Source organism: Scyliorhinus canicula, chromosome 13, assembly GCF_902713615.1.
Source record: "Scyliorhinus canicula chromosome 13, sScyCan1.1, whole genome shotgun sequence".
Taxonomy (NCBI): domain Eukaryota; kingdom Metazoa; phylum Chordata; class Chondrichthyes; order Carcharhiniformes; family Scyliorhinidae; genus Scyliorhinus; species Scyliorhinus canicula.
Genome location: NC_052158.1, coordinates 108796467 through 108819247, shown reverse-complemented (window position 1 = coordinate 108819247; position 22781 = coordinate 108796467). Strand labels below are relative to the sequence as shown.

Genomic DNA, 22781 nt, shown 5'->3' with positions numbered 1-22781 from the left:
CAGCATAATCAAAGATCCCTCCCACCTTACTCACTCTTCCAACTTCTTCTATCGGGCAGGAGGTGCAAAAGTCTGAGAACACCCATTAATAGATTCAAAAACAGCTTCTTCCCCGCTGTTACCAGACTCCTAAACGACCCTCTTATGGACTGATGTGATCTCTTCACACATCTTCTTTACTGAGTAGTACTACATGCCTGTATGCTTCATCTGATGCCTGTGCCTATGTACTTACAGTGTGTATTTTATGTTTGCCTTATTATGTATTTTCTTTTCATTATGGAAAGATCTGTTTGAGCTGCACGCAAAACAATACTTTTCACTGTACCTCGGTACATGTGTCAATAAACCAATCAAATCCAATGATCTGAATACAATGCAAATCATATTGCCAATAAAACAGGCCAAAACTGACTACTGATTGAAATATGACAAATCCACAGGTAGCCTTTAAAAAAATGTATGCTTCAGAGATGTCAGGAACAACATGAACTAAAGCACAGCAAAATTCTGCTATTTAGGATATGGTGAAACTGCCTATTATCTGTCCTGGAATTCACATTAGTTTAAAGACTACATTGAAAGTATGTTATTGGTCTGAAATTCCCATCTGCCATGACCCTCTGGAAGAATTTCAATAGTGACTGCACTTCAACCAATAAAATTGACTACAGAGGTTTTTTGTCATGGAAGAATCAACATTTTCACAGCTGGGCACGTTTCCATATTTTAAGATGCTAAGCATAATCGGAAAGAGGACATGCAAGGTTGAATTTTGAAATTGTGGCAACTAGAATATCTACTTCAATTTATTATTTCTGGGTACAACCCTATTAGAATGTTGCGTCAATGACTACAGAATTATCTGGCTACATTTCTATCCAGTTGGAATATGCTGCGAATATCTGTAATGTATTTGCAGTGCATTGATTATTACAGTAGAGGGCAGTAAAAGACAGACATCTATGGGAAAAGTAGCAAATATTCATAATCATAGACATTTCAATCCCTGTTATTTTAAATTTTTTGAAATAAACATTCAAAGACACTTAAAATGAAATTCCTCCTACTTGGAAATGTATTAGAATGCATGTTGGAGGGCTCACAATATGAACTGATCGACTGGAAATACAGCTTTGGCAATATGTAAAGATAATTTTTGAGAAAACATTTTTAAAAATTGGGAGTAACTGAACTGTGCGACTATTCCAAAAAATGTTTTAATTGTGCGATTTTATCTTGATCATTACCATTAAAACTAGATCTTAAAATATTATTACATTTGATATTTAAAAGTAAAATACTGCAGATTCTGGAAATCTGAAATATAAACAGAAAATGGTGGGAACACACAGCAGTTCAGGGATCATCTGTGGCGAAAGAAACAGGATTAATGTTTCAGGTCATGACCTTTCATCCAAACAGTGGAATACTGGGTTTTGAGGTCAAGTATTGGAGGATGGGGGAAAAAGAACAAAAGGGAAGCTCTGTGATAGGGCAAGAAGGTGGGAGGCATTAAATGAGTTGGCAAAATGTTGACATTGCCTTATTTAATCATGTCCACAGAAAATCGGGACCAGTGAATTGTAATTGTGAGTAGAAATCCCAGTCAATTTTCCCCTCCAAAATCTGCTGTAATCTGATTCACCCCAATCCCAATATAGTTATCCCAAGAACCAAGGAACTCAGCATTAAGCCCACCTCTTACCACCCATTTCATAAATGTTCTTCTCCACCTTTATTATCCTCATTTTACAAAAAAGAATAGGACTGACACTGGAAAGACCAGCATTTAATGCCCATTCTTAGTCGCCACAGTGATTTCATACAGTGGTTGCTGGACCACTTCAGAGACAATTAAAAGTCAATCGTACTGAATGGATGACAGGTTTCCCTCCCTAAAATGATATCAGTAAACCAGTTGCGATTTTACAACGATCTACCAGCTTCGCAATCACTTTTGTCAACTTTCCAGTTACATTTTTAAAAATTCATGGGTTGTGGGGGGGGGGAATGGCTAGGCCATCATTTATTGCCCATTCCTGACTTGCCAGTGGATGGCTAGGCCATTTCAGGGTCAACCTCATCTGGAGCCACATGAAGGCGAGACCAGACCAGGTACCGATGACAGATTCTCTTCCCTAAAGTACATTAGTGGACCAGATGGGTTTTTATAACAATTAACAATGATTTCATGATCATCGTTTGAATATTTAACCATCTGCCGTGGTGGGATTTGAACCCAGGTCCCCAGAGCATTACCCTAGGTCATAGAGCAGTACAGCGCAGAAAAAGGGCTTTGGTCCATCGAGTTTGCACTGAAGATAACTACCCCTAATCTCACGCTAATCCCACTTACTAGCCTTTGTCCCATATCCTTGATGGTGTTTCAAAAGTATATCCAAGTACTTTTTAAAGGTTGTGAGGTTTCCCGCTAAAATCAGGAACTCACTACATAGACAACTGCAGGAAGGAATAAAGTCACCATAGTTCCAGATGACCATAGACTGCTTTCCCCTTTGCGGGCTGACTGGTGGTGATTTAATCGGAGGATCATCACACCTGAGATGAGGGGCAAGTTTGAGAAGGCAGGGCCTTCATGAAAAACCAGCCGGTACGGGAATCAAACCCATGTGCTGGCCTTGTCTGCATCACAAACAATTTGGGGAATATTAATAAGTAAATTGTCTACAATTTAGCAACTTGAAGGTTAAAACTTTTATTTAAAAAAAAAAGGCATCCTTCAACTAGAAGAGACTTTATGTGTCAAAAGAATATTGATGCAAATATTGACATGATATAATTTATTAAACAACTTTTTCACATATCCTTTGAACGGCAATTAGCATTCTCCAGCAATCTTTGTTCACCTAATAATCTGGGTTTGCCTTCGGAGAATTATCTATCAAATTTTTATCCAGAGTTTCAAATTGATACCAAGCACCATCACCCCTCTCTCTCATCAGACGGCGAACCTCAAGATGCTTCTGCCTACAATTATAGAAAGCAAAACACAAATTTAATAATCCAAACATTTCAGTTCCAAAACTGTTTTTAAAATATTTAAAAGGTAACAAACTTCCAAACTGTTAAACATTTCTGATCCTGTCCCCAGAATCATGCATTAGCCAAGGCTATGAGGAGAGTGTTTGCTCCCAGGCCTCTCCCAACATTTAATAAACTGGTAACTGATGAGCCATGTTTGCACAATTCCTACCAATTGCCTTAGATTTTAAAAAGTTCTAATACACAGCAACTTTGAAGAATTTCTGATTTCATACTCCTAAGGGGTTGGTTATATGGGTTGCTTTAGCTCAGTGGCCTAGACAGCTGGTTTGTGATGCAGAACAAGGCCAGCAGCGCAGGTTCAATTCCTGTATCAGTTTACCCGAACAGGCGCCGGAATGTGGCGACCAGGGGTTTTTCACAGTAACTTCATACTTGTGACAATAAAAGATTATTATTAATGAAAATCTGCCTTTTGATAAGAGCGCTTCTTTGCACTCAATCCTTCCGCACCAAAATTAGTAGATGCAGACGGAGGGGTAATGGGTTATGTCAAATCAATCAGAATTGACAAATATAGATGTAAATGAGACTTCAGCTGTGTCAATTGCTTTAAATTCTATAAACTACCAGCACTAATTATTGTTTGAAAGTTACATTTGTCTCATCTTTAAATGCCTGTGTTACGTGAATGCTTGGCAAACTGATACCACCACTGTCATTTTGTATAAGACAATTTCAGTTGTAGTATAGATTTTGAAATATACAGCTTCAAAAGTAACCATGACAATGTTGTCATCACAAATATATATACATATATCTTGCTTTATTGCTGGTTTCTGCTGTTGCTGTGTTCTCTTTTTTTTTGTACTTTTGCAATTTTGATATGGTTATTTATGGGGGTGTTGTTCTGTTATGTTTTTTTTTGCTGTGGGGCATTGTTTGAGTTTTGTATCTTGCGGGGAGGGTTGGGGGGGTTTGTTGCATTCTATGTCGGGTTGGGGGTATGGAGTGGGGCTGGTATTTGGGAGCTGCGTCAGAAGGGTGTGGTGGGGCAGTGCAAAAGCGCGGGCTTTCCTCTGGTTTCCCGCGCTGGGGGGCGGAGACGATGACGGGGGAGGCGAGGCCTTAACTGGTTCGTCCCCACGCTGGAGCGGTGCCTGGAGGAGGGATAGATTGGGGGATGATCCCACTTTGGGAGAGGTCGGGTTATTGGCGGGAGTTTCCGGGGTCAGCAGAAGTTAGCTGACCCACGGAAGTACAATGGAGGACGGTTCACGGCTAGGAGGGTTCCTAGCCTGGGGGGTAAGGGAGGGGGGAAAGGGGAATACCGGGTTGCTGCTGGTAGGGTCAGGAAGGAGCTGGTGGGGGCTGGGGGGGACAGAGGAGAGGTGTTGTCGCTGTGGGGACTGGGTCGGGCAGGGGGTGCTGGCCTGGGGCGGGCAGTCGACGGGCTATGGCTAGTCGACGGGGGAGGGGGGGGGGGGGCGGGACGCCCTCTGATTCGGTTGGTCACCTGGAATGCGAGAGGATTGAATGGGCCGGTGAAGCGGTCGAGGGTACTTGCTCATCTGAAGGGGCTAAAGGCAGGTGTGGCAATGCTTCAGGAGACCCACCTGAAGGTGGCGGACCAGGTCCGCCTGAGGAAGGGATGGGTGGGGCAGGTTTTCCACTCTGGGTTGGATGTGAAGAACCGGGGAGTGGCGATTCTGGTGGGGAAAAATGTGTTGTTTGAGGCATCGGAGGTGGTGGCGGATAAGGGGGGTAGGTATGTTATGGTTAGGGGCAGGCTACAAGGAGAGAAGGTGGTACTTGCTTGTGTGTATGCCCCAAATTGGGACGATGCGGGCTTTATGAGGCGTATGTTGGGACGGGTCCCGGATCTGGAGGCGGGAGGTCTGATCATTGGGGGGGGGGGGGGGGGGGGGGGACTTCAATACGGTGTTGGATCCTTCACTGGATCGGTCCAGCTCTAGGACAGGTAGGAGGCCGGCGGCGGCCAAGGTACTGAGAGGGTTTATGGACCAGGTGGGTGGGGTGGATCCATGGAGGTTTGTGAGGCCGAGGGCACGCGAGTACTCTTTCTTCTCCCACGTACATAGGGTCTACTCTCGGATAGACTTCTTCGTGGTGAGTAGGGGACTGATTCCGAGAGTGGAGGAGGCCTTTATATTCGGCCATTGTAATCTCCGACCACGCTCCGCAATGGATAGAGTTGGAGATGGGGGAGGTGCGGGACCAGCGCCCGTTGTGGCGGTTGGATGTGGGGTTGTTGGCGGAGGAGGAGGTGTGTAGAAGGGTCCGGGCAAGTATTGAGGGGTACCTAGAGGTGAATGATACGGGGGAGGTTCAGGTGGGGGTGGTCTGGGAAGCCCTGAAGGCAGTGATTCGTGGGGAGCTGATATCCATCCGGGCACATAGGGAGAGGAGCGAGAGGAGTGAGAGGGATAGACTGGTGGGAAAGATGCTGGAGGTAGACAGGAGGTATGCAGAGGCACCAGAGGAGGGACTGTTGGGGGAGAGGCGCAGCCTGCAGGCTAAATTTGATTTGCTGACCACTAGAAAGGCGGAGGCACAGTGGAGGAAGGCACAAGGGGCAGTGTACGAACATGGTGAAAAAGTGAGTAGGATGCTGGCTAATCAGCTCCGCAAGCGGGATGCGGCTAAGGAAATTGCTGGAGTGAGAGACAAGAGTGGGAATGTGGTGCGGAAGGGGGTAGAGGTGAATGAGGTCTTCAAGGCCTTTTACAGGGAACTGTACCGGTCGGAGCCAACGGGGGAGAGGAGGGGAATGGAGAGGTTCCTTGACGGGCTCTCTTTCCTGAAGGTGCAGGAGAAGCAGGTGGAGGGGTTGGGTGCGCCGATTGAGCTGGAGGAGCTAGTTAAGGGGATCGGGCAGATGCAGTCAGGGAAGGCACTGGGGCCGGATGGGTTCCCGGTGGAATTTTATAAAAAGTTTGTGGACCTCATGGGCCCCTTGCTGGTGCGAACACTCAATGAAGCGTGGGAGGGGGGAACTTTGCCCCCGACGATGACGCGGGCGCTGATCTCGTTAATTTTAAAGAGAGACAAGGACCCCCAGCAGTGTGGTTCATACAGGCCCATATCTCTCCTCAACGTAGATGCCAAGGTGCTGGCAAAAATCATGGCCACCAGGATAGAGGACTGTGTGCCAGGGGTTGTGCACGAGGACCAGACAAGTTTTGTGAAGGGAAGGCAGCTGAACACGAATGTGCGGAGATTGTTGAATGTCATCATGATTGAGGGGGAGGCAGAGATAGTGGTGGCGCAGGATGCGGAGAAGGCCTTCGATAGAGTGGAGTGGGGGTACTTATGGGAGGTGATGGGGAAGTTTGGATTTGGTGAAGGGTTCATAAGATGGGTAAGGCTGCTATATGAGGCCCCGATGGCGTGCGTGGCCACGAATGGGAGGAGGTCGGAGTACTTCCGGCTTTACCGAGGGACCAAGCAGGGTTGCCCCCTGTCCCCCTTGTTGTTTGCACTGGCAATCGAGCCGCTGGCGCCGGCGTTGAGGGATTCAGAGAGGTGGAGAGGTTTGGTGCGAGGTGGGGAGGAACATAGGGTGTCGTTCTATGCCGATGACCTGTTACTGTATGTGGCGGACCCGGTGGTAGGGATGCCGGGGGTGATGGAGCTGCTGGCTGAGTTTGGGACCTTTTCAGGTTATAAATTAAATTTAGGCAAGAGTGAGGTGTTTGTGGTGCACCCTGGAGACCAGGAGGAAGGAATTGGTAGGCTCCCACTTAGGCGGGCAGGGGAGAGCTTTAGGTACCTGGGGGTGCAGGTGGCCAGGGACTGGGGGACTCTTCACAAACATAATTTCACCAGACTTGTAGATCAGATGGAAGAGGAGTTCAAGAGGTGGGACATGCTGCCATTGTCGTTGGCCGGGAGGGTACAGTCCATCAAAATGACGGTGCTTCCAAGGTTCTTGTTCCTCTTTCAGTGCCTGCCCATCTTTATCTCCAGGGCCTTCTTTAGGAGAGTGAGTAGCAGTATTTTGAGCTTTGCGTGGGCACATGGGACTCCGAGAGTGAAGAGGGTGTTCCTGGAGCGAGGGAGGGATAGAGGCGGGCTGGCGCTGCCCAACCTTCTGGGGTACTATTGGGCGGCCAATGTGTCAATGGTGCGTAAATGGGTGATGGAGGGGGGAGGGGCGGCGTGGAAAAGAATGGAGATGGCGTCATGTAGAGGTACGAGCCTGGGTGCCATGGTAACGGCGCCGTTGCTGCTCTCCCCTAGGAGGTTTACCACGAGCCCGGTGGTGGCGGCGACCCTAAGGATCTGGGGACAGTGGAGACGGCATCGGGGGGAAACAGGGGGCTCGATGGAGGCTCCATTGGGCGGCAATCATCGGTTCATCCCAGGGAACAGGGATGGGGGATTTAGGGGGTGGCAAAGGGTGGGCATCAGTAAATTGAGGGACATGTTTATTGGCGGGAGGTTTGCAGGCCTGGGGGAACTGGAAGATAAATTTGGCCTTCCCCAAGGGAACATGTTCAGATACTTGCAGGTAAAGGCGTTTGCTAGGCGACAGGTAGAGGGATTCCCTTTGCTGCCCTTGCAGGGGACGATGGACAGAGTGCTTTCTGGGGTGTGGGTCGGAGAGGGGAAGGTGTCTGACATCTATAAGGTAATGCAGGAGGTGGAGGAGTCGTCAGTGGAGGAGCTGAAGGCTAAATGGGAGGAGGAACTCAGGGAGCAGATAGAGGACGGGACTTGGGCGGATGCCTTGGAGAGAGTCAACTCTTCCTCCTCATGTGCGAGGCTTAGTCTCATCCAATTTAAGGTGCTGCACCGGGCCCACATGTCCGGGACTAGGATGAGTAGGTTCTTTGGGGGTGAGGACAGGTGCACCAGATGTTCGGGGAGTCCAGCGAACCACGCCCATATGTTCTGGGCATGCCCAGCACTGGAAGAATTCTGGAAGGGGGTGGCGGGGACGGTGTCAAAGGTGGTTGGATCCAGGGTCAAACCAGGGTGGGGACTCGCGATTTTTGGAGTTGCGGTAGAGCCGGGAGTGCAGGAGGCGAAAGAGACCGGTGTCCTGGCCTTTGCGTCCCTAGTAGCCCGACGAAGGATCTTGCTACAGTGGAAGGATGCGAGGCCCCCAAGTGTGGAGACCTGGATCAGTGACATGGCGGGATTTATAAAATTGGAAAGGGTCAAATTTTCCCTGAGAGGATCAATACAAGGGTTCTATAAACGATGGCAGCCTTTTCTGGACTCCCTAGCTCAAAGATAGGTATCTTGGTCAATAGCAGCAGCAACCGGGGGGGGGGTTCCTTATTGTAGTTTCTATTATGGAACTTAATACCGTGTTAATTTGCGTTGTTGTTAAAATGCTGTGTTGTTCATGGAGGTGGGGCGAATGTTTAGGATTGCTAATAATATTGTTATTTTTGGTATTTTACTATGGTTCGTTATTGTTGTATAAATTCAAAAAATTTTCAATAAAAATTATTTCAAAAAAACAAAACACATATATATATATTAAAAAAAACTTACCTCAGGCCTGCTTTCTCTGTTTCAATAGAAATGAGGGCCAACATTTTCTCATAACTCTTCTCAGGTGGGTCATAGAGATATTTTGAAATGCACCTGGTTATGGGGTGCTGAAAATAGAAAATAGTGTTACAGACATGGGATTACTTTTAAAGAGGTATCTAAACACCTTATTAAAAACACACAGCTCATTTCTTCCCCAGAATTTACAGCAGATGAGACAATAATTCCTCTATGGATTTTCTCCACAGCCAGCACCTATGCTTCTTTGATAATCTCAGCATACAAGCATTAAGTCACATTTAGGGACAGCTCAGCATTAGCACTCACACCTCTTAAATTATGATTCAAGATCCACCCCAGAGACTTCACTGCATAATCTAGATAAACTTGAAGGATCTAAAAGATGTCAACCAAACATTGGAGCGCTCCCTAATACTGTGCCATCTAGGATACACACAAGTCCTTGATGGGTTTCAACTCTCAAACCTTGACATAGGAGACAGAAGTGTGACCAGAAACTTACTACAGCTGAAACAACAATATCCCTAATCATGACACCCTCCATAGCTATTATTTCTAAAATGTTCAATTTTGTTTTCAAATCAGATATGCCACTAAATTGTGACTGTGAAAATGTAATTCAACCTCTCATTTAACTTTCTAATAGCTTTTGTCCTTTCCATACCAGATTTGTGGTTCCCACTACCTCAAAGCCTATTTATTTACCATTGTCCTTTGTAATATCTTCTCAACAGAAGACCATTTTCCCCTACCTACCCCAACAATTTTATCAATTCTGTTCTCCTTCTATAGTATCAAGTCCAGACTTCCCACATCCCTGCCATACACTCTCCCTAAACACTCTCCCAACACTGGGGACCAAGAGGGGCCTCACGGTAGCATGGTGGTTAGCATCAATGCTTCACAGCTCCAGGGTCCCAGGTTCGATTCCCGGCTGGGTCACTGTCTGTGTGGAGTCTGCACGTCCTCCCTGTGTGTGCGTGGGTTTCCTCCGGGTGCGCCGGTTTCCTCCCACAGTCCAAAGATGTGCGGGTTAGGTGGATTGGCCATGCTAAATTGCCCGTAGTGTAAGGTTAATGGGGTATACAGGTTACGTGGGTTTAAGTAGGGTGATCATTGCTCGGCACAACATCGAGGGCCGAAGGGCCTGTTCTGTGCTGTACTGTTCTATGTTCTATGTTCTAACACTATTTAATATCTCCACATGCATATTTTATTTTAAATGGAGTTAGATTATTGTCTTCTATAGATGAGTCAACAAAAAGTGGGATGGTATGCCTCCACAGCCACGCTTAACTGTTAATTAATGTATATCTAAAACTGTGCTAAGCTCAGTTAAGAAATATTGCAATTCATGGCTGGCAGCGAGCTTTCATAATAAGAAACATATTATACCTTTAAGTACTCCCAGTGCTCTGGAACATAATCTTCAGGGATCTCTGCAAGCTCAGCCTCACCTGTGAAATGCAACACCATTGACACATTCCTTTTAAAAAAACATTTATTCTCTTCCCAAGAAGAATTGACTCTTGTCATGGCACTGGAGAATTAACTTTTTATTCATTAGTGAAATAAATGCGGTTTTACCCAGCTCTGAATTGTATGCCCTGTATTATTAAACAGTTATATTTTGCTAGTTTCAAACATTTATACTTTAACTGAATGTAATTTTTCAACTGCTAACTTCATTAAAGATAATTCAATTTATTTGAGGAATAATTATAATTACAAACTTGAAAACGGAGTTATAATTATTCATGGGATGTATTGTCCATCCCCATCCCCATAAAATTGCTGGTGAGTCACTTTCTTGAACCACAGCTAGTGTGATACAGGGAGTTCCACGATTTTGACCCAGCAACAGTGATGTGGCGATATATTTCCAAATTGGAGAGAAACTTGTAAGTTGTAATATTCCATGGTCCTACTGTCCCTTGACCTTCTTTGTGGTAGAGATAATGAGTTGGGTGGTGCTGTTGAAGACGTTTTGGCAAGTTGCTGCGGTGCATCTTGTCAGTACACAACACACCAGCCATGGTGGTGAAAAGTTTAAGTGGTGGATGGAGTGTCACTTAAGCAAACTGTTTAATCCTGGATTCCCATGCGTCTTCAGCTGTTGTTGCAGCTGCACTTATTCAGGCAAGTACTCCATCACGGTCCTGTCTTATGTCCAGAAATGTGGCCAAAACTTTGGGGTGTCAGAGGCCGAGTTATTTGCTATAGAAAGCTCAGTCTTTGATCTGCTACAACAATTTTGTGGCCGTTTTTTGTGGCAGGATGTTGATAGTGGGGGAATTCAGCCATTGAATATCAAGGAAAGGCAATTAGATTCCATCTTGTTGGAGATGGTCAAGGCCTGGCATTTATCACTTACACAACTAAGTCTGAACGTTGTCCGGGTCTTTCTCTATGCAGGCATGGAGTATTTTGTTACCGGAGGAGTTGTGAATGGAACTAGATACTGGGCAATCATCAGAGAATATGCCCACTTCAAACCTTATGGAGGGAAAGCCATGAATGTAACAACTAAAGATGAATTGTTAAGTAATAGGTTCAGAGACATTCCAATTAGTTGTCTTATTTATGTTAAGTATCCAATAATTTACACTAATATGTAAAGGGGCTTCAGGTGGCTTTTGTGTCAGGTGACTTTTGTGTCAGGTGATTTGTAAATAGAGTTTTGTGCAGAGTCTGTTAAAGTGAAATAAAGATGTTCGTAAAAAGGAGCAGTACCGTTGACTCTTTATACAACAGCAGCTAAACGACGAACACGAATAGTCCTAGAACATTGCCAAGGAACATCTGTAGCAATGTCCTAGGACTAAGATGATTGACCTCCCAACAGCCACAACCATTTTCCTTTGTGCTAAATATGACTCCAACTAGTGGAGTATTTTCCTCCCGATTCCCATGACTATATTCCCATAATATGTAGGTGCAGCAAGTGATGAGGAAAGCAAGTAGAATGTTGTTTATTGCAAGAGGAATAGAATATAAAAGTAGAGAAGTTACTGCATGATGTAGCTATTACAAGGGGGCATAACTATAAGGTTCAGGGTGGGAGATATAGGAAGGATGTCCGAGGTAGGTTCTTTACTCGGAGAGTGGTTAGAGTGTGGAATAGACTGCCTGCTGTGATAGTGGAGTCGGACACTTTAGGAACTTTCAAGCGGTTATTGGATAGGTACATGGAGCACACCATAATGACACGGAGTGGGATAGCTTGATCTTGGTTTCGGACAAAGCTCGGCACAACATCGAGGGCCGAAGGGCCTGGTTTGTGCTGTACTGTTCTATGTTCTATATATGGCCTTGGTGAGACCACACCTAAAATTTTATGTGCAGTCTTGGTCTTCTTATTTGAAAATATACATATAATTGCAATAACAATCTTTATTGTCACAGGTAGGCTTACATTAACACTGCAATTAAGTTATTGTGAAGAGCTCCTAGTCGTCACATTCTGGCACCTCTTCGGGTACAAAGGGAGAATTCAGAATGTCCAATTCACCGAACCTGCGCATCTTTGGACTATGGGAGGAAATTGGAGCACCCGGAGGAAACCCACGCAGACACGGGGAGAACGTGCAGACTCTGCACAGACAGTGACCCAAGCCGGGAACTGAACCTGGGACCCTGGTGCTGTGAAGCAACAGTGCTAACCACTGTGATAACGTGCCGCCATTAGTAGTTAAGAGAAGGTTCACTCGGCTCATTCCTGGGATGAAGGGCTTATCTTATAAAGAAAGGCTGGGCCGCACAATGGAGTTTAGACGAATGAGAAACGATCTTATTGAAACATATGATCCTGAACTTGATAGATTAGATATCAGGAACATGTTTCCTCTTGTGGGAGAGACTAGAAGCAGGCTATTGGTGAGTAAGTACCACCTGAAAGCACTGTCCTAATATGTGGATACTTTTAGGGGCCTGTAAACCTCTCCCACAAGTGTCTCCATGCTTTATCATTTCTCATCTCTAACAAACTGCTTCTGTATCCTGGTTTCATTGAAATTAGGTCACCCTCTCTATTGAGCTAATGTCATTTTTAATTAACAGAACCACCCTCCGCCTATTCCTAACTTTCTATCCTTACTAAATGTAAATTGGGGGAAAATGTGAGGTTGGCCATTTTGGCAGAATAACTAAAAAAGCATATTATCTAAATAGTGTGAAATTGCTGGGCTCTGAGATGCAGAGGGAGCTGGGTGTCCCAGTACAAGAATTGCAGAAGATTAGTGGGCAGGTGCAGAATGATATTCACGGATTCTCCTCCCGTGAATTGTTTAATTGCCCGTAAACTTTCTTGGCTGGATTTGGCAGGACTTCAGAGCTTTGATCTGATGCACTGGTTGTGGATTTGCATATCTCTGCCTATAGCTACTTTTATTGTTTCGCCTGCATCTAGTCCTGTGTTGTAACTTCCCCAGGTAGGCACCTTGCTTTTCTTTTTAGGTATACTGCTTCACAATCTTCTTTGAACCAGGATTGAGATACTGGTTTCATGGTAATGGTAAAGTAAGTGATATGGCAGGTCATGAGGTTACAGATTGTGGTTGGATACAATTCTGCTGCTGCTGCTGCTGACCCACAGCACCTCGTGGTTGCCCATTTTGAGTTGCTAGATCTGAATCTATCCTATTTATTTCATTTCCTTTAGCAAGATGGTAGTGCCAAACAAACAAACAAGGGTGTCCTCAGAGAGAATACAAGACGTTGTCACCACAGGAACTGTGCGGTGGTCACTTCTACAAATACTGTTATACACAGATGCATTTGCAATAGGAGGTTTAAGGTTGAATTCAGGCAAGTTTTTCTTTTCTGTTGGTTCTCTCACCACCTATTGCAGACCTAGCCAAGCATTTACGTCCTTCAAGACATGGCCAGCTCAGACAGGAGTAGTATTACCAAGCCACCGTTAGTGAAGAATATTGAAGTTCACTACCCAGAGTACATTCTGTACACTGGCTGCCCTCAGTGCTTCTTCCAGTTCTACAGAGGAGTACAGATCCAGGAGGTTAGTAGGTTATCAGCGGGCGTCTTTGTCATGTTTAACCTAGTGCTCAAGACGTTATGGAATAAAGAATCAAAGTTGAGATCTCCCAGAGCCACCGACTCCCAACCACATAGCAGTGTACTGCCACTCTATCCTGGTGGTGGGGCAGGACATCGAGGAATGGGATGGAGCTCTCCATTGGCTGCAAGGTATGATTCTGCAAGTATGGCTATGTCAGGCTGTTGCTTTACTCATCTGTGGGCCATCTCTCCCAATTTTAGCACATGTCCCCATATCTTAGCTTTGTCTATGCCTTCGTTGCACAAATCCGAGGCTAATGATGGGTGATCCATCTAGATTTATACTCATTCGCCTTTTGTAGAGAATTTACACACCTGAGTGACTTGGTAGGCCACTTCAGGCAGCAATTAAGAGGAAATCCTATTGCAATGGGTCTGGAGTCACATATAAACCAGACTGGCAGCCTGCCATGATCTGTGGGCTCTGCAGAGGGTGGAGTGCATCATCAGCCCTGGGAACACTGTTTTAAATTTACTTTAAAACTTTTGTTTTTATTTTGGTTATAGTGCCCGTTTAAGGGGCTGTTTATTAGTTCATTTGATTAATTTACCGTTCTACTCAAAAAGAATATAAACAAGACTGGGTTAGGACAGTAGATTTCTTTCCCTTGGGGACATTGGTGAACCAGACAGGATTTTACAACAATCCAATAGTCACTGTTAATAATCAAATCCAATGATCACTATTACAGTAACTTCATACATGTGACAATAAAATATTTTTATTATTATTGATACAAGATTTTATTCCAGATTTACTTAACTAACTGAATTTAAACTCCTCAGTTACTGCTGTAGAACTTGCATTCATGCCTCCAGAACATTGGTCCAAAACTCTGGATTATTAGTTTAGTAACAATACCACAGTTCCCTTTCAATTTTATTTCAATGTCAATGTGCTTATTCCATTCATTTATCAATAATGTTTATTTCATTTATGATTATTATAAAATACTTACCAATAAAAATATTCACAAATGTGATTAGTGCAGCTATTGGTATTCCAGTCAATAAAATATAGAATCTCTGCAGAAAGAAAAATTGAGAATTTGTAATCAAATTTATTAATGCAACTTTCACCATGTTTAAAGCTGTATACACTAATTTAATGATGTAAAGGTTTAGAATTATTAATATTTCAATTATCACTAATAAGCTGCCAATAACAGTTTAAGATGACCAGTTGAGCTTGCTTTATAGCTTAATTAGGCAGGGACCTCCTCAACAGGCAAAAGGAACATGCCCAGACATTGCACATTTTTAAAATTAAACTAAAGCATGGGGAAACAATATCCCATGGGCATTTGCCATGGCAATGCCTCCAGCATTCAGAGCCAACAGCACTCTTTTCATATGCAGTATAAAATGTTGCTCCCTTTGAAATGTGGTATTCTTGTGTCTGTCCTGATGAGTGCAAGACGGAACGCTTCAACAGCATGTCTCTTTTTCCAACATATTCTCATTCTTAAAGTCTGCACTCTCAAATTACAAAATATCATTATTTGCAATAAAATGGGATTCCTGCAACGAACATTGTGAAAATAGACAGGATAAGTGGCCTGTAGCAAGACACCTATGTATCTGGCACAGACACAATATCACAAGTCATTAACACCACCAACTTTCACTTCATTTCGAGCCTTTGTAATAAAACATTACAAGACACTTCACCAAAAAATTCACAAAATTTTACACCAGGCCCATAAAGCTAGAATAAGATAGGTGTCCAAAAACTTAATCAAAGAAATAGGTCTCAAAAGGAGAGTTAGAAAAGTGGGGCAGTTTAAGTAGAGAATTCTGGAACTTAAGAGCCGACAAAGGGCAATGGAAATTGGGGCTGCACAAGGTCAAAAATTAAGGAGTTCAAAGATCATGGGCAGTTCTACAATACTAATTCATCAGTGTTTGCATAAATCAAAACTTGAATCTATGAATTACAAATATGAATGTGTTTGTTGTACCAAGAAACTAAACGCAAACCATGTGAATTTAATACACTTAAACCTGGGATTTTATGTGGAAAGTCTTAAAGAATCTGTGAGAACTCACACTGTTGTTTATAAAATATAGATAGGCTCAATGTTATTTCAGTCAGCCTGTGACCCCAGAACAAAAGAAGCTCCACTGCAGTTTCAGAAAGGCCCTTCCAACCTTCCTTTCAACTCATAATGGCTGAGACATGGCAACCTTTGAATTCCAGACCATGGATACACATCCTTTGTGGAAGATCTGGCTTGTTGAACAAGCATTATTGCCTTGCTGGGCTGAAGAGCTCAATCTGCTCTTTAATATCTGACTCATGGCCAGAGAAAGAAGCTCTGCCGAAGTTGAACACCTGACCTCATCTACGCTTCTGTTGAAAGTTCTGTCATCACCTTCGAGACTGATTCATCTGTGTTTGCCCAAGTCATCTTGATTGATTGAGTCACATGTACCGAAGTACAGTGAAAAATATTTTTCTGCGGCCAAGGGAACGTCCACAGTAGAAAAAAGAATAATCGACAGAGTACATTGACAAATAGTGATTGGTTACAATGTGGAACAGGGGCCAAACAAAGCAAATACAAGAGTAAGAGCAGCATAGGGGGTCATGAATAGTGTTCTTACAGGGACCAGATCAGTCTGAGAGAGAATCATTGAGCAGTCTAGTAGCTGTGGGGAAGAAGCTGTTCCTATGTCTGGCTGTGCAGGTTTTCAGACTTCTGTATCTTTTGCCTGATGGAAGGGTCTGGAAGAGGGCAAAGACTGGGTGGGAGGGATCTCTGACAATGCTGTCTGCCTTCCTGAGGCAGCAGGAGGTGTAGACAGAATCAATAGAAGGGTGGCAAGCTTGTGTGACGCTTGAGCTGAGTTCACCACACTTTGCAGTTTCTTGCGAACTTGGGCCGAGCAGTTGCCATATCAAGCTGTGATGCAGCCGAATAGGATGCTCTCTATGGCACACCTGTAGAAGTTTGAGAGAGTCGATGCTGAATTTCTTTAGCTTCCGTAGGAAGTAGAGACGTTGTTGGGCTTTCTTGACTGTTGCATTAACGTGACAGACTGTTGGTGATGGTGACCCCAGGAACTTAAAACTATTGACCATCTCCACTTTGGGGCCTTTTGATATAGACGGGGGGGGGGGGGGGGGGGGGGGGGTAGAGGTTGTTTCCGGTACACCATGCAACCAAGGGATCTACCTCCCTTCTGTAGTCTGATTCGTCGTTGTTTGAGATACGACCCACAACACCACTGGAAAAGTGAATTTGACAACATTGGTTTCAGCCTGCTGACCTCAGTGAAGGAATATCTCATTAGACTTTGATTTTGGACTCTGGATGAGTACGGAGAGAAGGCGAGCAGGATGCTGGCGCATCAGCTTCGCAAGCGAGACGCGGCTAGGGAGATTGGAGGAGTGAAAGATAGGGGTGGGAATGTGGTGTGGCAGGGGGCAGAGGTCAATGGGGTCTTTAGGGACTTCTACAGGGAACTGTACCGGTCGGAGCCACCGGTGGTGGGTGGGGGGGGGAAAGAGAGAGAGAGAGAGAGAGAGAGAGAGAGAGAGAGAGAGAGAGAGAGAGAGAGAGAGAATGGAGAGCTTTTTGATCAGACTGCGATTTCCAAGGGTGCAGGAGGAGCACGTGGAGGGACTGGGGGCGCCGATCGAGTTGGAGGAGCTGGTAGAGGGATTGGCCACATGCAGTCGGGGAAGGCGCCGGGACCGGATGGGTTCCCGGTTGAACTTGATAGAAAAGACGTGGACCTGTTGGGCCCCCTGTTGGTTCGGACCTTTAATGAGGCATGGGAGGGGGGAGTTTTGCCCCCGACGATGTCACGGGCGCTGATTTCCCTGATCCTGAAGCGAGATAAGGATCCCTTGCAGTGTGGATCATATAGGCCAATTTCACTGCTGAATGTGGATGCCAAGTTGCTGGCAAAGATCTTGGCCACTAGAATAGAGGACTGTGTGCCGGGGTGATACATGAAGATCAGACGGGTTTTGTGAAGGGGAGGCAGCTGAACACTAACGTGCGAAGGCTGCTAAATGTGATAATGATGCCGGCGGCAGAAGGAGAGGCGGAGATTGTGGTGGTATTGGATGCGGAGAAGGCCTTTGATAGGGTTGAGTGGGGGTACTTGTGGGAGGTGTTGGAGAGGTTCGGGTTTGGGGAGGGGTTTATTAAATGGGTGAGGATGCTGTACGAGGCCCCGATGGCGAGTGTAGCGACAAATGGGAGAATGTCCGAGTACTTCAGGCTCTACCTCTTCGGGACCTCACGGTAGAAGGGGCCTCACGGTAGCATGGTGGTTAGCATCAATGCTTCACAGCTCCAGGGTCCCAGGTTCGATTCCCGGCTGGGTCACTGTCTGTGTGGAGTCTGCACATCCTCCCCGTGTGTGCGTGGGTTTCCTCCGGGTGCTCCGGTTTCCTCCACAGTCCAAAGATGTGCGGGTTAGGTGGATTGGCCATGCTAAATTGCCCGTAGTGTAAGGTTAATGGGGGGATTGTTGGGATACGGGTTACGTGGGTTTAAGTGGGGTGATCATTGCTCGGCACAACATCGAGGGCCGAAGGGCCTGTTCTGTGCTGTACTGTTCTATGTTCTACCATGGGACGAGGCAGGGGTGCCCCCTGCCCCCCTCGCTTTTTGCGTTGGCAATTGAGCCTCTGGCCATGGCGCTCAGGGAGTCGGGGAGGTGGAGGGGTCTGGTGCGGGGTGGGGAGGAGCACCGAGTGTCGCTTTATGCAGATGACTTGCTGCTGTATGTAGCAGACCCGGTGGGGGGAATGCCGGAGGTGATGGAGATACTTGCTGAGTTTGGGAGTTTCTCGGGCTATAAGTTGAACCTGGGCAAGAGCGAGCTGTTTGTTGTACACCCGGGAGATCAGGAGGAGGGGATTGGTAGGCTCCCGCTAAAAAGGGCAGTGAGGAGTTTTAGGTACCTGGGGGTTCAGGTGGCTAGGAGTTGGGGGACTTTGCATAAGCTTAATTTTACTAGGTCGGTGGAGCAGATGGAGGAGGAGTTTAAAATGTGGGACATGCTGCCGCTGTCGTTGGGTAGAGTACAGTCCGTTAAAATGACGGTGCTCCAGAGGTTTTTGTTTTTGTTTCAGTGCCTCTCCATTTTCATTCCGAGGGCCTTTTTTAGGAGGGTGAACAGCAGCATCACGGGATTTGTTTGGGCGCACGGGACTCCCGAGGGTGAGGATGGTCTTTTTGGAGCGGGGCAGGGATAGAGGGGGGTTGGCGCTGCCCAACCTCTCTGGGTACTATTGGGCGGCTAATGTCTCGATGGTACGTAAGTGGGTAATAGATGGGGAGGGGGCAGCATGGAAACGGATGGAGATGGCGTCCTGTGGAGGCACTGGTATCGGCGCCGTTGCCGCTCCCTCCAACGAGGTACACGACGAGCCCGGTGGTGGCGGCTACCCTCAAGATATGGGGGCAGTGGAGGCGACACAGGGGGGGAAGTGGGGGGCTCGGTGGAGGCCCCGCTGCGGGGGAACCACCGGTTCGTCCCGGGGAACAGTGATGGCGGGTTCCTGGGGTGGCGCAGGGCGGGCATAAGGAAGTTGGGAGACCTGTTCATTGATGGGAGGTTTACGAGCCTGGGTGAGCTGGAGGAGAAGTTTGAGCTCCCCCCGGGGAATATGTTCAGGTACCTTCAGGTCAAGGCGTTTGCTAGGCTGCAGGTGGAGGGGTTCCCTTTGCTGCCCCCGCGGGGGGTAAGGGATAGGGTGCTTTCGGGGGTGTGGGTAGGGGATGGGAAGGTGTCTGACATCTACCAGGTGATGCAGGAGGTGGAGGAGGCGTCGGTAGAGGAGCTGAAGGCTAAGTGGGAAGTGGAGCTGGGGGAGCAGATTGAGGAGGGGACATGGGCGAACGCCCTGGAGAGGGTGAACTCCTCCTCTTCATGTGCGAGGCTTAGGCTCATCCAGTTCAAGGTACTGCACAGGGCTCATATGTCCGGGACGAGAATGAGGAGGTTTTTTGGGGGCGAGGACAGGTGCATTAGGTGTTCGGGGAGCCCAGCGAATCATGCCCATATGTTTTGGGCATGCCTGGCACTGGGGGATTTCTGGAAGGGGGTAGCAAGAACGGCGTCGAGGGTGGTAGGCTCCAGGGTTAAACCAGGCTGGGGACTCGCGATATTTGAGGTTGGGGTGGAGCCGGGAGTGCAGGAGGCGAAAGAGGCTGGTGTTTTGGCCTTTGCGTCCCTAGTAGCCCGACGGAGGATCTTGTTGCAATGGAAAGATGCGAGACCCCCAAGCGTGGAGACCTGGATCAATGACATGGCGGGATTCATCAAGCTGGAGAAGGTCAAATTCGCCCTGAGGGGGTCGGTGCAAGGGTTCTTTAGGCGGTGGCAGCCTTTCCTCGACTTTCTGGCTCAACGATAGGGAACTAGGTCAGCAGCAGCAACAACCCGGGGGGGAGGTTTCAGGGGGGCATTGTTTATGTTAATTTAATTTTTTGTTAATTTATTTTGTTGTTTATTGGGTTGGGGGGGGGGGGGGGGATTCATTATGTGGTGCCGGGGGGGTGTTTATTATTGTTATTATTATTATTGTTCTGTTGTTATACATTTTTCAAAAATTTCAATAAAAATTATTTTAAAAAAAAAGATTTTGGACTGTGGAACTCGCATGAACCAATATTCATTTTCTCCTTGGTCTCTGTACTGTAAAATCTTCTTTTCTCTATCCCTCTCTATAACGTCCGAATGTGGAGGCAACATTGTGACCGTCCTTTCCTGTTTTGAACATGTGCAAATAAACTAACCCTTTTTACTTCATCATGAGTTTGCTGTGGGGTTATGAATGGAAAAGGAGATCACACAAAAGGGTTGGGAAATATGCCACAGTTAATAAAGAGGGAAACAAATTGTAGCCCCTTTCTGGTTATAGACGGGTGGTGAGAGGAGAGATTGATGCTGTTTAAGTTAACCTCCTTCCTGTCAGTAACAAAGTTCATAATTCTTCTCTAATAAATGTTTCAAAAACCTTACAGCAAAGATTTTCAAGAAGTATGCTCTTATTTGTACAAAAATAATTGAACCTACAGTTTATCCCCCCCCCCCCCCCCCCCCCCCCCCCCAAAGTATGATTGCTAACCCATGGCCCCATGACTACATTTTTTTTACTTCTTCATATTCAATATCAGGCAGTGTACCTTTCCATGCTAATGGATTAATTGACCTAATTGCAGATGTAACTTTGATACATACCAGGAGATGCAGAAAACGACTGTCGTAATACTGACTGGACTTGATAGCAAATATCTGTTTTCCATTACTGCCATGCCGAACTGCAACTAGAATATAACAAAGAACACAAACACATTCAATAGAAAAATAATAAATGCACCTCTGAAACAGTGTTAGTTTTCACATATACACTGATGACTCCCAGCTCTACGTCAACATCACCTCTCCAGACTCTTCCACTATTGCTAAGTAATAAAACTGCTTACCTGAGACGCAGTACCGGAGGAGAAATGCTCTCCAATTAAATATCGGGAAGAATAAAGCCATTGCTTTCAGTCTGTATTCCAAACACTGTCCCTGGCTACTGACTCCATCTCTCTCCCTGGCAATAGTCTGACAATATGCCGGTATGCTTGCAACCATGGTGTCACATTTGAACCAAGATGAGCTTCTGACCTCACACTCATGCCATCACGAAGATCATCTGTTCACATTCCATAACATTGCCTATCTATGCCCCTGTCTCAGTTCATCTGCTACTGAACCCACACGTTTTTGTTACTTCTAGACTTAACTGTTCTGATGCATCCTGGTTGGTCTCCATTCTATCCTCCATAAACTTGAGGTTATCTAAAATTCTGCTGCCCCAGTGTTAACTTGCAGCAGGTCCTGTACCCCTACTGCTCCTGTGATCAATGATTAATTCCTAACCACCAACTCCATCCTTCTGCTGTATTGTCTTGAGGCTGAACTAGACTATTTGCAATCTTTGTGTGATACCTAACCCTGAAATACACTCCCAACTACATATTGGTGCCAAGACAAAAACTGCCTAATACACATTTGTTACATTACCTGACTCCTACCCTGCCTCCATTCATCTGTCACAGAAACCCTCATCCAGCCTTTGTTATCACTTGACTATTGAGTCAGCCCCCTATATTTTACCCCCTACAGATTTGAGGTTATTTAAAACCCTACTGCCCATGTAGGCTCGCTCCAAGTCCTGTTCACCCACCAACTCTGCACTTGCTGACTTACAAACGTTTCCAGTTAAGCAACACCTCAATTTCAAATCCATCCATGCCATTAATCCCTGCAATCTCCTTCACTCCCATAATTTTCTGAGACTTGCTTTCCTCTAATTCCAATCTCTTGAACGTCCCAAATTTTAATGGTTCCACCATTAAAGGTTTAATCTTTAGCTTCCTAAATTTTAAGCTCTGGAATATTCTTCTTCAATCTTCCAATTCCCTACCTTGCTCTCCTCCTTTAAAACACTCATTAACACCGATCTTTTTGACCCACCTTTAGGTCACCTGCCCTAATACAATCTCACCTGACGGGCTCAGTGTCAAATGTTGTCTGCGAACTCTCCTGTGGAGTACCGTCGGGCAATTTAGTACACTAGGCTGCTATATAAAGATAAGTTGTTGTTGTAGCCTGCTGCACTTTACAAGGTCAATCGGTTGCCCTGCCCAGTCAGCCAAACTGAACAAAGAGTCGGTACACGCCAGCCATACCTTTGGAAGCTACAGGAAAGGCCCGGAGCAGATTGTTTCCAGCTAGATGCTGCAATTTGGGAGGAGAACGCCGAACCACCAGAGCGGCGGCGGCCCGCAAGACACTTAGCACCGCCATCTTTGTTATTCCCAGATCACTGCAGCGGTCACTTTGAGCGGAAACCGGCGGGCGCCATCTTTGATCAAGGCAACAGGATCAGCCATCATATTCCACAATAAGACAGGTGGTTGTTTTAATAAACCTCGAAATTGTACCCTTCCTAGTTTTGAAGAACCTTTGTGAAGGGCTAAAGTGAGCGCTGACAAAAGGAGAGCATTTTCAGTTTTTATTTAAGATTATCAGCATCCGCAGTATTTTATATTGGTATTGACACATAGACTGGGCCGTCCAGGCTGCATAAACACGGTGCAATGTTGAGATATCTATTTAGGGACGGA

At 45.9% G+C, this 22781-nt stretch overlaps 1 protein-coding gene across 1 annotated transcript; it reads right to left on the bottom strand.

Moving 5' to 3' along the window:
- Window positions 1-2699: 2699 nt before the first annotated feature.
- On the bottom strand, window positions 2700-22549 carry ndufb5 (NADH:ubiquinone oxidoreductase subunit B5). Its single transcript, XM_038815229.1, has 6 exons — window positions 22344-22549; window positions 20842-20927; window positions 14592-14658; window positions 9952-10013; window positions 8536-8642; window positions 2700-2991 (listed from the first exon to the last, which is right to left on the bottom strand). The coding sequence occupies exons 1-6, from the start codon at window positions 22459-22461 to the stop codon at window positions 2871-2873; spliced, it is 561 nt and encodes a 186-aa protein (XP_038671157.1). The 5' UTR covers window positions 22462-22549; the 3' UTR covers window positions 2700-2870.
- Window positions 22550-22781: the final 232 nt, after the last annotated feature.

What these genes read in the sequence shown, in the direction of transcription:
- ndufb5 (XM_038815229.1), bottom strand. Translation starts at nt 22,461, where the DNA reads ATGGCGGTGCTAAGTGTCTTGCGGGCCGCCGCCGCTCTGGTGGTTCGG. An exon ending in CTTTCCTGTAGCTTCCAAAG is followed by an intron (nt 20,928 to 22,343) that starts GTATGGCTGGCG and finishes GTTATATTCTAG; the next exon opens with TTGCAGTTCGGCATGGCAGT. An exon ending in AGCACTGGGAGTACTTAAAG is followed by an intron (nt 8,643 to 9,951) that starts GTATAATATGTT and finishes TTCTATTTTCAG; the next exon opens with CACCCCATAACCAGGTGCAT.